This window comes from Ipomoea nil, unplaced genomic scaffold (assembly GCF_001879475.1).
Source record: "Ipomoea nil cultivar Tokyo-kokei standard unplaced genomic scaffold, Asagao_1.1 scaffold2480, whole genome shotgun sequence".
Classification (NCBI taxonomy): domain Eukaryota; kingdom Viridiplantae; phylum Streptophyta; class Magnoliopsida; order Solanales; family Convolvulaceae; genus Ipomoea; species Ipomoea nil.
In genome coordinates, this window is record NW_017618908.1 from 4,664,092 (window position 1) to 4,676,787 (window position 12,696).

The window sequence follows — 12,696 nt, forward strand, 5'->3', positions numbered from 1 at the left end:
ACATTATTGTCTTGTTTCCATGTAAAATTTAAGACAAAAAAAAAAAAACACAAAATGGTAATTTATAACCACAGAAATTATATTTAATTTGCATGTTTAATTTGTCTAGTTTTATAAAGTGAAAACTTGATATTTTACCATATATATATATATATATATATATATATATATATATATATATATATATATATATATAGAAAAGTCAACAACTGCTATCCTGAAGTGCGTTTTGAATGAAACTAATATTGTTGTCTTAGCCGGCAAAAGATCACAAGAAGTTAAACCAGTATGGTTGTTCATAACTAATCAGCTCAAACCACCTCTCTGCCCGCCTTATGACCTTTGCTGACAAAGACCACAAAGAGGTTTTAGCCTAGGTTGTTCGTAGCTGACCTATTCAAATCAAGAATGTCAACATATATAGCTAGCTCTCACAAAGAGTTGAATTTCGAATCTCGTAGTTACCAAGTCAAATGGTCCCAAAAGAAAGAGGTCATAGTAAATTTTTTTTTTTTTCATCTCCTCTAATAAAATCAGAGCATGTAACAACAGTAATATTGCAGTTATATAGAACTTCTGCAAATTACCCAGAAGTTGTATTGGTTGCTATATAAGATGTTTATCCTGGAAGTAAATGAATGTTTCATCAATGGTATAGGCAAGGAAATCTTTGAATCTTACATGTAATAAGAATTTTTGGATGTTGAGTTGAAACAAAACAATGATAAAAGAAAGTAGAACCACAGCCTAGTATAGGATGTGTAAGACAACAACATCCCAGGGAGTGATTTGAAAGTTCATTTATGGAGGGTGGAATTTATTATTATTTTTTGAGAAAATTGTAATTTATGTCAATTATAAATGTTACACCTGAATTATTAGTGGTGTAAATGTTGTCTTTCAATTTTAAAACGTGACATATATTGTCTTTTATCTGGATTATTAGTGGTGTAAATATGGTTACCTGTCGTTTTTCCTGTTTGAAAATCACATTTTTTTTTTCTTCATTTTTTTTTTGTTTGTTCTCCTCTCGCGAGTCCACGACAACAATATTTCTCCTTCTTCCTATTAGGAAAGGGGTAATATATGTCATGTTTTGAAAATTAATAGACAATATTTACACCACTAATAATTCATAAATGATATTAATAATTGACATATTTGTGAGGGACATATATTATAATTTTCCCTTTTTTATGACGAATGAAACTCGCATGTGTAAAATTCGAGTTCATTTATGGAGGATGGAGTTAGATTTCTATCATAAATAATGACTCATTGTTACAATTTATTTTTTGTTGCCCCACTGGCCCATGTCGTGGGTAGCCATTAAAATTGCACAACCACCAAACATCAGTTGTTTTTCATTTTTATTTTTTACCAACAAAAGTCAAAATTTTCTTGTCTCCAAGACCCCTATTTTCATATCTAACACGATATTGAAATGATAAATCATAGTAACTCAATGATTCATTAAACTAGAATAACAAGGTGTCCAAAAAAAGAAAAAAAAGAAAAAAAAAAAAAGAACCATAACATTGAGTACCTACTGAAAAATTGAAGCTCAAGGTGAATTATATTGTACAATCGTATGCAGCATACATGGTGCACACTGTTCTATATTCATAATTATTGAACTATATGTTTATAATTATAAAGTTATATATTCATAATTTTTTAACTTTATATTCATAATTATTGAACTCTATATTCACAATTACAAAATTCTATGTTCATAATTTTGGATGTTCATATTCCCAATTGTTGAACTCTGTATTCACAATCACAGAACTATATGTTCATAATTTAATAATTATACAGTTTAGAAATTATGAATCTACAGTACAGAAATTATGAATCAATATTATAGATATTATGAATCTGCAGTATAGAAATTATGAATATATACTGTATAAAAATTATGAATCTATATTATAGAAATTATGAATTGAAACCGTGTACACCTTGCATGGTGTACACAGTTACACAGTATACCGTTCCGAAGCTCAAATAGTGGGCTTTGGTAGCCTTAGCTTAGGTTGCATGGGCTATTGACGATGAGAAGCCTATGGGCTACTTTTCTATATGGGCCATTAATAGGAAAGGGCTATTGACATGTTAACTGGTTAAGATTGGAAGTGCGATTACTGTACGGTCTGTTTGGAGGGATGTATCATCTCCGTTTTTAGGCACCTCATTGCTTTAATATAATTCCCAATTTTTATGGTTTAAAAAAAAAATGCTTTCAGAATGATAACATAGATATCATCACGCTACATAGTAGTTAGTTATTCATTACACTCTAAGAGGGCGTTTGACAACCAGAAGAGTTTGAACTTTCATTTTAAAATGGGGAAAAATTATTCACACGTTTGATGTAATCTTTCACTTATTACATTCTATGATATCAAGGAAAGTAAATTCCACATAAAAGGGGATGAGATTCTTTTCCCTGACTTACTGAGAATCTGCCAACTTTATTCAATTACATATTTATCATTTTTGATGACATACTTGTCATGTTAAAAATCTCTTATATAGCAACGATATTTTAAAAATTTTCCATTAGGGCACATAAGAAATGTAAGCCTTGGAAAGCCCCTTCCACAAGCAACCTCTGCACAAGTTTCTCCCCAGAGGATTACGTAGGACATTGTCAAAATTTTCATTCTACTTTACTAAATGTGTCTTCACAATGCAGAAAAGTTTTCTTAGGATAAACATAAGGTAATATAAAGTACAAGGATTAAGGAAGAGGAAAAGCATCAGGTTCTGCAACAATATAATATAATCACTTGCCAGTAATCTGTGGTTTTTGTCTTTTAAAAGTAGCCAAACTCACATGCACAAAAATTCCCAGTTTAAATAATTATAAGTAAATTACTGAGCAAAACTCTGTAAATGTCTTGCATAAACAATTTATGGACTGACAAATTTCTAGGAGGAAACTTGGAATTTTTGATCTATAAAGACTGCTGCTTTCTTTGCTGTGTTTGAAATTTAAGCAAGTATTTGATGCTTTCAGAATAGTACTATCCATGGAATTTGGTGCTTTTTGGGCAGTTTTGGCTACCCTTTCTCAGAATATTTAACGAAATTAGATTCCCAGCTTATACGAGACTAATTCTAAGCCCCCGGAATCCTTGCCCAAGAGTCGCTGGAGAAGGTAAATCGCGATCTTGAGCCTTATGGGGTTGTTTCGAGTTCTTGTTCTTGGCATCGGAATCTGCTTTCTAATTGGCTTCTTATCCAATGCCTTTCACTTCTTCCTTTTCTAACTTTATGCTTCTCAAAGTTTCATACTTTCATGTCTCTGGTGATTACTCATTGCACCAGAATTCATCCTAGGATTTGTTCTTACCCAGAATGTTTTTAGATTCTATGCTTGTTTCATTGAATTTCAATTCCCCCCTTCCCATTATCTGTAATGATACTGTGCTAAGAGATTTCATTTCCTTGATTTAACCTTAACCCTCCTTTGATCCTTTCCCCAGTCCTATAAAGCTGCCTGGTTATTTTGTTTATAGTTTGAGTCCTGCAAGATATTACCTTCTGGTACATTAGTTCTTCCAATTTAATACAAAATGGGAGATGTTTTGGAATGTTCAAAAGAACAAGGTAAAAAGAAACATAAGACGCGGCAAAACGACAGTGCAAGAAAGGAAAATTATGTTCATGTGAGGGCTAAAAGAGGCCAGGCAACAAACAGTCACAGCCTTGCAGAAAGGGTAACCCCCATTATATTCATCTTTTTCTTGCCAGAAAATACTATGAAAGGCTTGATTTCCTCAAAGAATTGCAGGTGAGGAGAGAAAAGATCAGTGAAAGAATGAGACTGCTTCAAGAACTAGTCCCAGGCTGCAATAAGGTAGTAACTGGTTTTTTTAGATATTTGAACCCATGACCTTTGGTCTGACTCTGATACCAAATCGAAGCATGTGCTCCATCTCAACTAAAAGCCTAAGCTGATAGTTGGATTGCACATTAATGGTTATATGCTCAACAAATCTTGCTGATTCGATTCGTAGATTGCTGGGAAAGCGGTGATGCTCGACAAGATTATCAAGTATGTGCAGTCACTCCAGCAACAGGTTGAGGTATATATGTGTTCTCACTTCTGCAACCTTAGCAGAACCAATTAATCTACTTTTGTTGTTTTCGATTGTCCGACCATTTTCCTGAATTGCTTTCATGGTTTTATAGTTCCTGTCAATGAAGCTTGCAACTGTGAATCCAGAGATGAATCTTGATGTTGAACAGATATTGCCCAAAGATGTGAGTGATAATATATTAATAGATCAATCTGCATTCCTTCCATTTTGTATTGTAGAAAGAACACTGAATTGAAGTTTAATTTATCTGCAATTCTCTTCTGTCAAGATCTTTCTGCCAGGATTGAATATTCCCCACAGATCTTTCACTTGCATCCCAGGCTCAACCCCATTGCATGCTTTACCTCAGGTATAATCAAAGTGTATCTGATCATTATCCTGCGGGGCTAGCTTAGTTGATTCGACTGATCACCCTAAAGCAGTTGGCTTCAGTGACAGGGAACTTGGGGGTCGATCATTAGGAGACATTAACCGATAAGAGGTTTATTTCCTCGGAGGGATTCTGGGGGCTGCTTAGGATTAGTCTGACGTATCATTAGTTTTACAGTTTCTTTTGCTCAAAACAGCATTGATAAAGATTACAAAAGCTTGGTTTTTTTTTTTTTTTTTTTTTTTTTTTTTTTTTTTTCATGCAGAATGTATGGGACAATGACCTGCAGAGTATTCTCCAAAAGGGATTTGATTCCATGAGTAATAGGGGACCAAATGATAGGTGACAAATATGATTTAGCTTGTTTAGTAATAAAGATGAAATACTTATCAAAAGGTGCTGATTAAAATGAAATGAAGTTAAGTCGTTTAAGTATAAGGTTGGATTTAAAACCATGAAATTAAAGTTGTATATGTTGTTTTTGCTAAGTCCTAATCCTAATTCTAATGAATAATGATGAAGTAACATTTCTGATTTCATGTATGATGTACATCAAGAAAGACTTCAATCTTATTCAAGAATATAATATAAGGGACTAAAATGCAATAATGATCCTAGAACGCAAAAAAAAAAAAAAAAAAAAAAGTGTATTATACTGTTGGGAAACTAGCTTAGGGAATATTTTAGCGTGTGAAGCATGAAGCTACTATATATACCTTAATTACGTCAAGTATAACTTCTTTGATTTGTGGGAAATTCAAATTCTGCATCCGCTATTCGAATATATGTTTTGGACTTTAGTGAAATTTTTCTTATAACTCTAGCCAATAATCACTATGACATAATTCAGCATAGGTTGTTTATAACTAATCAACTCAAATTAAAAAAGTCAATAAGTAACTCTGGCAAAAAGTATAACTCTAACTTCTCACTATACTATACTTAGGCTATCCTCATCCCACAATTTTCTCTCACTTTCTAAAATAGGTCCCACTTCCACATCATCAAATTTACAATATTTGTTCTACATTCTAGCAATATTTTCTCATTTTCTAAAATGATCTCACTTTTATATTATATATATTACAAATATAATAATTAAATAATAATAAAAGATAATAAAAATAATAAAACCGCAGCTTTTAAACAAAAATATAACTTACCTAATGTATACCCTCCAATAGTAATTATGGATTTTTCTTGTCACAAATTTTCAAAATAGCTTTGAGAAGGTACATTTTAATTTATTATAATATTAGATTATATTATATTTGTATATGGTATCATCAATCAATATATAAAGGGAGGTGAGTGTGGACATGTCACGTCACGCATATCACGGAAGCATGTCAAGTATACAACAAGCAAATTAGCACCCACACCTATCTATCATTAATAAACAATTACTCCGTAACAACAATAAGCCAAAATATTGTTGTCCCCTTCATAATCTTCACATATTTTATTGCTATAATTTTTCTATTTGTTGTTACACTAATATTCACTTGAAATCTATATATAGAGAAGCATATATATATTAGGTGAGAACTAGTAGTTACATACGTCTGAACTAATATTATCTGTTCATCTAAAATAATCATTTTTGCAATTACAACAATATATTTGAAAACGCTTGATAGAATATATGTTGATAAATGATAATTGACAATGCACTCAAGATCTATAATAGCAAGTGTGTACTTTTAGTTATATGCATATGTACTATCAAATTTTTTTAAATAAACTATTATAATTACATAAATGTCATCACATTTTTTTTTTCTTTTTTTTCCATCTCTAGTGTCAATTGCATCATTAATAAAAAGTAATTAGATTGAGACCAAAATTTTTTGCCATAAGTTCGGACCTTTTTAAAAGTAACCTTATATTGAATAGAATATACATGTGTTTTAGACCACTACAATAATAATCAAACAATTTTTTAACAAATTTTATTTTTAATCATTTGACCATAATAATATTTTTTACATTTAGTTCATAACTATCGATTTAATCATTATTTAATATTCAACCTTTAAAATCAATAAAAATTAATATGAAATACCCTCACATGTAGAAGAGTAAAATTTAATAAAAGTGATTGTATTTTAAACATTTAAAATTAAAAGCAACCAATTTGGAAAAAAAATAATAATAATAAATCTAGTCAAACTTATAATAAAAGAATTAAATACCAATTTTTATATGATGCAATCGAGACTAGGGATGTAAATGAGCTAACCTTCTCGAGTTTGATTCGATAAATATTTGAATTCGATTTGATCGCTGTTCAGTCAAAATTGAGCTCAGATAATTCAAGTAACAAAACAAGACGAATTCGATTCTCTTAATACTCGGCTCAAGCAACTCACGAGCCTAATAAATGTCCAATTTTAACTATTTGAGCTTTAGCTCATTTACACTCGTAATCGACACCAATACTGATAGTATCTGATACAATCATATATATATAAACATTCTCACAAATGCCCTTTAAGAAACAATGTAGGAGCAACAACATCATAAAATGTAGATAATATGAAAAGAATGTGCTTCAAATGGGGCAAACTTTGTTGTCCACATACACAATATCTCCCCTTCACCTAAGATTTCAAGAATCTACACAAGTCCTTTTCTTGAGGATTGGCTCCACCATCAAACCCCTCTAATGAAATTATGGAAATAAATTGATGATGACAATGAATTATTGCATCCCCCTCCCCCTACTACTACTACTATATCAACTGTATCTAACCCCCGTGTTTAATGTTTCGACCGACAAATTCTTCTTACAAAAGAATACCCCAAAACAGAAAAATAAAAATTACAAGACAGAAGTAGTAGTAATTAACAAGAAAATACCATTCTTTTCGAAGCTGCAGTGTTGGAGCAATCGTATTTTGTTTGCAACTTCAGCAGGCACGGGTGCGTTGGAGGGAGGAGAGTACGAGTATAGGCGTGGGTTTTTCGTCTCTCCATTATTTCCCCCCGGGATCGTGTATATACACCAACTTGACTGTCCACTTGAACTACATATTCACTCGAGGCTGCTAATTAAACCGTGTTTTTTTAGTCTACCTGTTCCCCGATCAGGTCCAATCCGACGAGAAGGAAGGATACGCCTTGGAACAGCAAGAAGTAGAAATGGATGCCCTGAGCGGACATGAGGCTCCTCGCTGCAGCTGTGAGAAGGAGGAAAGCGAGGGCTAGTTCTTTCGTGTATATCCGGTTGTACTTCTTTTTGCGGGAAGCCTTCTGTTCCTTCTGCTTCATTTCCTCCCGCAACTCGACTAAATCAGGTACAGATACCCCTCGTTGGGGTTTCGGTTTTTCATCGACCAACGAGGCGAGATCGCCCTCGGAGGATCGCCCGAGCTTTTTCGTCACAACCCACTCATACGCACTCCCGAGTTGGAAAAGCCCCGATATCATGGCATTGAACTTAGTGACGGACATTGTGTTCTCGAATAGAAGGTAAGGGACGATGAAAGGGAAAGATTTCGGGGCTGGAAGTATGTTGAGAAACGACATGGTGGCGGGGATGTAGCAGACGATCCACGATGGAAGTGTAGCCTCAGGAATGAACATTGTCATGGGGAGAATAATGCAAAAAAGAGTGAAGGAATAAAACGGTAGAATCAACTTCCTCAAGAGGAAGAATAGGAAAATTAAATTGGATTTCTTCCAAATGCTGATCTGCATAATAAACCAAGTAGGATCGGGGATTCGGGGGTTAGCCTTAGCCATATGTAATGTTCGGTTACTGCATTGTAACAGAGTCAGTAGTACTAAAAAAAAACGTTACCTTTGAGTTAATGATGTCAGGCAAACAAAGACGGAACAATTGCATGGGCCCCGAATGCCACCTATGTTGTTGTTTCCTATACGCTTCATAAGACTCCGGCAACTCACATTGACACTAAAAATTCAAGAAACTACGGTTAGTTAGCCACACATAATTTACAACTTACCATAACCAAACGACAATTGTGTCCACCTATGAATACCTCGACATCGTTAAGAAAGATAAATTTCCATCCATGGAGGTGAGCCCGGACAGCAATATCCATATCCTCCACCGTCGTCCTTTCCAACCATCCACCCGACTCCTCCAACGCTTTTATCCTCCACACTCCAGCAGTCCCGTTAAACCCAAAGAAATTTAGGTAAATCCCGTTCACCTGCTGCTCCACTTCGAAATGAAATGCTAAGTTAATGAGCTGCAACCTCGTTAGCAGATTTTCATCCTTGTTCACAAATGACCACCTCGCCTGAACTAGCCCTAGGTCCTCGTTATCCTATAAGTATACTCGAGAAAATCAAACATGAGTTCATACTCGAAACTGAACAACGAAAGCACGGGCTACATAATTGCATCTCGAGAAATAATACCTTGAAATAAGGAACTGTTCTTTTAAGAAAATCCGGGGCTGGCTGAAAATCAGCATCGAATATGACAACGAATTCGTAGTCCTTGACATAGCTGCAATTCATGGCGGACTTAAGATTCCCGGCCTTATATCCCTCCCGAATCACTCTATGCCTGTACACAATGTTGGCGCCTTCCTTCTGCCATTTATGCACCTCGTCGTTAATCAACGACTGAGTCTCGGAATCATCAGAATCATCAAGAACTTGAATCAAGAAGCTCGATTTAGGCCAATCTAAGCTACACACGGCCGCTATCGATTGCTGATAGACCTGGAAACAGCAATGCAAGACACATTTCAAACCAAACATATCAACATCCACCGACAAAACTGTCATCTATCCATGTTCTTGAAAGCTATGAAATTTACAAAGATTAAAAATTCAAACTTTCAAAACCATAAAAGTTTCTTGATTTCTCCTACCTCTCTTTCATTGCACATGGGGATCTGAACTAGAACCATGGGGAAGTAACCAGCCCCTTCACCCCCTTCCAGATCCATGGCTCCTTGTTTAGCAATTGGTTTTATCTTCTTAAACCGGATCCAGAAACAACCCAGGCAAAGGATTAGCCTATCCAAGCTCTGGATAAGGAACAGGACAATGCAGAAATTGGCCAAGAATTGAAGTGGGGGAGCAAGATATTCCACCCTAACTAAAACCCACTTGGAATAAATCCAATCAAACAAACCCTTAACTTCAAATGGAGGGTTAGTTAAAGTGTAGAGATACTGTATTTGAAGATCGGCGGCGGTGAAGTGCCAGCCTTGAAAATATGCGGCTATCTCAAACCCTAGCAGGACTAAAGATAAGCAGAGGAAGACCTTTATGCAGGAGAAGAACCGGGTCTTCTCCGCGGAGGCGCCGCTGTCGGTGCGGTCGGTCCTCCCGGAGGCGAGGCGGCGGCGCACGACGGAGGCGAGGCCGAGCAATGCGGCGGCAATGGAGGTCAGGCAGCCGGCGGCTTTATGCGCCTTGAGGAGGAGCACCCAAGTTAGCTGCTTGGCGTTCTTGTTCCGTACCTTCTCCCGGCGGCGGCGGGCGGCGGGCATTGAGGGATCGTGGTCGTCATCGGCGGCGGCGGCGCAAAGAAAATCCTCCTCCGATGCCCCTTCGAGCTCCACCATTGACCAATTATTCGGGTTCTCCATTTTCACCACCACAGGGGTTCCCACATGGCTCTCCTTAGCCCACCACCCAAACGGAGCCATTCCACCACTAAAACACCCAAAAAGATTCAAACTTTCCCCTCAAAATCAACACAATGCTTAAAACTCACTAAACCCACACCATTTCCAACACAAAAGCACTAAAACATTAAACAAAACCAACGCCCAGTTTCTGCGACTCTTGAATGCCAAAGAGGAGCTTATTATATTGTATCTATATGCTGTGAGATTGAGGGCACGATCGGGTTTTACACAGAGAGAGCAGCACTGTATACTCCACAGTACAAAGGAATGGAATTAGCTCAGTCTCGCGCACAAGAATGGGGGAGTGAGAGTGACGGCCATGTATGATAATATAACCCCAACAAAAACAAAAGAAAACTACCGATTTAAAGTGCAGTCACATAAATAGAGATGAATGCTTATTTAGTTCCTATAAATTCTGCTGTAATGACTTTATAATCCCACTTAAATTTTGTTATGACCAAGCGCTTACTGCCCAGACCAAAATCAATAGCTAGTAACAAATATATAACTTATTTCCTTATTTATATAGATCGTCATTACATTGTTCAATACAGTTGGAGTGTTGTACTTAACTCTTAAGAATTTTATTGGCCTTCGCTCAACAATCCTCTAGCCTTATAGTTAGTTAGAGTAAATACGCAACTTATTTCTTTACTTACATCACATTATTCGAGACAGACCGGATAGTTCTTAAGATTTTATTGGCTTCCTCCCAATAATCTCCAACCATGAATACTGGAAATGACCCCTTATGTCCTTAACGCCATGACCAACAAATTTTAGAGTTAATGTCATATGGGGTCCGTAAAATAATTTTGTCACGTTTAGTCTTAAACTTTTAAATCGATCACTATTGATCCTTCGACTTTTAAATCGTTACCATATGTGATCTGAGTTAACCACCCGTGTCCCTTCCTTGCCTTCAACTAACAAAATTTAACACCTCCTTAAAGGACCATGGATCATGAATGGTTAAAATTTAGTAGTTACATGACCATGAGTAGTTAACTTGGACCACATATGATAACAATTTGAAAGTTCAAAAACCACTGGAGGAGAGAGGGAGGGAAGGACAATTTGAATGTTTAAGATTAAACGTGGTAAAACCACTATAATCACGGTTTTAAGTATTGATGGTAACATGGGGATTTTACTGTAGTGACAGCTCAGCATTTCTTTGATTTGGATTCAAGATTTCGAAACCGTCTAAACTAAAAACAGGTTTAAATATGGTTAGTCTCATAAAAATGTACGGTATGTTATGGTTGGCGTGGCGCATCACAATTAAACCGGTCAACATTTAAATTATATTTAATACGCAATATTTACTAATTTAACGCCTCTAATCTTCAGATATTATGTACGGAGTATTTAATTTTGAAATATTATCGGGTTCAATGTTTTAACATTATAATTTACCGTTGGTATTAGATCAAGTGTGAACTTAATAGGTTAGTTATTGGTTTGTATATTTTTATTTATGTTATATCTGGACATAAATTTAGTTTGAATATCAATTGTTTAAATTTTATGTATATTATATTCGAAATTAAAATTTGTATGTATTTCACTGGAGCGGTTGGTTGTATAAACGACGTCGTTTTGAAGTTCAACTTTTTTTAAAAAATCAGTTTCGATTGTTGTTAATGATGTTATGTTGTGCATAATTTGAACTATATAGTTCATTCATTATAGATATATAGTTTATTCATTCTTGATATCTAGTTCATTCATTCGGGATATATAGTTCATTCATTCTGGGTATATATAGTTCATTCATTCAGGATATATAGTTCATTAATTATAGATATATAGTTCAAATTATGCACAACATAACACCGTTAACGGCAATCAAAACTAATTTTTTAAAGTCGGACACGCGTTTTTAATCAAAACGACGCTGTTTTTGGAACCGTATGCACCATGCACGGTTGCCCAACATAATATGTGGTATTTCACTCAAACCAAATATTGTAAGTATTGGGTCTAAAACGTAATTCATATTATATGAACCAGGACTCAAATCTCAAGGAACTTTTAAATTTTTAGTTAAACTCAATTGATTATTAATTTAGATATTTTTGTTTATATTTTATCTAGATATAAATGTTTGTAAAAACATTTATTGTAACAAATGGTCTTATTATACAAATTTTGGTGAAGAATTTATTGTGATAATTTTGAAAGTAGGGAGAGAGGACAATAGAAATAGTGTACAAAGCAAAATGTCGAGTAAACCCTCTCAATCTCATATTGTTATTTGATTAATAAATTACTTATATAATTTGTTCTGAATTTTTTATTTAAAAAAAAAAAAAGTGAAATGCTTCAACTGGATTCAAAAGGATTGAGTTCAAATTTGTTCGTATATAATTCAAGCATTGTGTAACTTGTGTTTGGAGTGGTGACCTAATAGTGCTATGTTTGATAGTTAATTATATTTTTAATTTATTCTATAAACCAAACGCCTAATAATATTATGTTCAATATGCTTGTTACAAAATTTGCACAATATTATTACAAACAACATTACAAAAATTTATTACAATTTGAAGTTTCTATTATCTCTGTTTAGCATGTCTAGCTGAAA

The 12,696-nt window shown here is 34.7% G+C and overlaps 2 protein-coding genes across 7 annotated transcripts; one reads left to right on the forward strand and one right to left on the reverse strand.

Annotated features, from left to right (window-relative positions):
• The first annotated feature begins 3,233 nt into the window (after window positions 1–3,233).
• On the forward strand, window positions 3,234–4,968 carry LOC109152854 (transcription factor bHLH74-like). 6 transcript variants are annotated; one of them, XM_019300522.1, is made up of 7 exons: window positions 3,244–3,587; window positions 3,627–3,728; window positions 3,803–3,868; window positions 4,029–4,097; window positions 4,204–4,275; window positions 4,381–4,461; window positions 4,748–4,968. In XM_019300522.1, the coding sequence occupies exons 1-7, from the start codon at window positions 3,585–3,587 to the stop codon at window positions 4,826–4,828; spliced, it is 474 nt and encodes a 157-aa protein (XP_019156067.1). In that variant the 5' UTR covers window positions 3,244–3,584; the 3' UTR covers window positions 4,829–4,968. The 6 variants fall into 6 exon arrangements, with proteins under 6 accessions (XP_019156070.1, XP_019156066.1, XP_019156069.1 ...); XM_019300521.1 differs by having other exon boundaries at window positions 3,239–3,728; window positions 4,029–4,091; XM_019300523.1 differs by lacking the exon at window positions 4,748–4,968 and adding an exon at window positions 4,503–4,697 and having other exon boundaries at window positions 3,240–3,728; window positions 4,381–4,472.
• Window positions 4,969–6,989: 2,021 nt separating this feature from the next.
• LOC109153304 (probable xyloglucan glycosyltransferase 12) lies at window positions 6,990–10,547 on the reverse strand. Its single transcript, XM_019301196.1, has 5 exons — window positions 9,336–10,547; window positions 8,875–9,183; window positions 8,490–8,780; window positions 8,288–8,401; window positions 6,990–8,178 (listed from the first exon to the last, which is right to left on the reverse strand). Exons 1-5 carry the CDS (start codon window positions 10,119–10,121, stop codon window positions 7,552–7,554), a joined length of 2,127 nt encoding a protein of 708 aa, XP_019156741.1. The 5' UTR covers window positions 10,122–10,547; the 3' UTR covers window positions 6,990–7,551.
• Window positions 10,548–12,696: the final 2,149 nt, after the last annotated feature.

Bases quoted from the DNA above. Each gene is read 5' to 3' on its own strand.
- LOC109153304 (XM_019301196.1), bottom strand. From the start codon at position 10,121: ATGGCTCCGTTTGGGTGGTGGGCTAAGGAGAGCCATGTGGGAACCCCT. The intron at 9,184-9,335 runs GTAGGAGAAATC...TGCTGTTTCCAG, and splicing joins CCATGTGCAATGAAAGAGAG to GTCTATCAGCAATCGATAGC. The intron at 8,179-8,287 runs GTAACGTTTTTT...TTTATTATGCAG, and splicing joins CTGACATCATTAACTCAAAG to ATCAGCATTTGGAAGAAATC.
- LOC109152854 (XM_019300520.1), top strand. From the start codon at position 3,585: ATGGGAGATGTTTTGGAATGTTCAAAAGAACAAGGTAAAAAGAAACAT. The intron at 3,729-3,802 runs GTAACCCCCATT...AAAGAATTGCAG, and splicing joins GTCACAGCCTTGCAGAAAGG to GTGAGGAGAGAAAAGATCAG. The intron at 4,462-4,747 runs GTATAATCAAAG...TTTTTCATGCAG, and splicing joins CATTGCATGCTTTACCTCAG to AATGTATGGGACAATGACCT.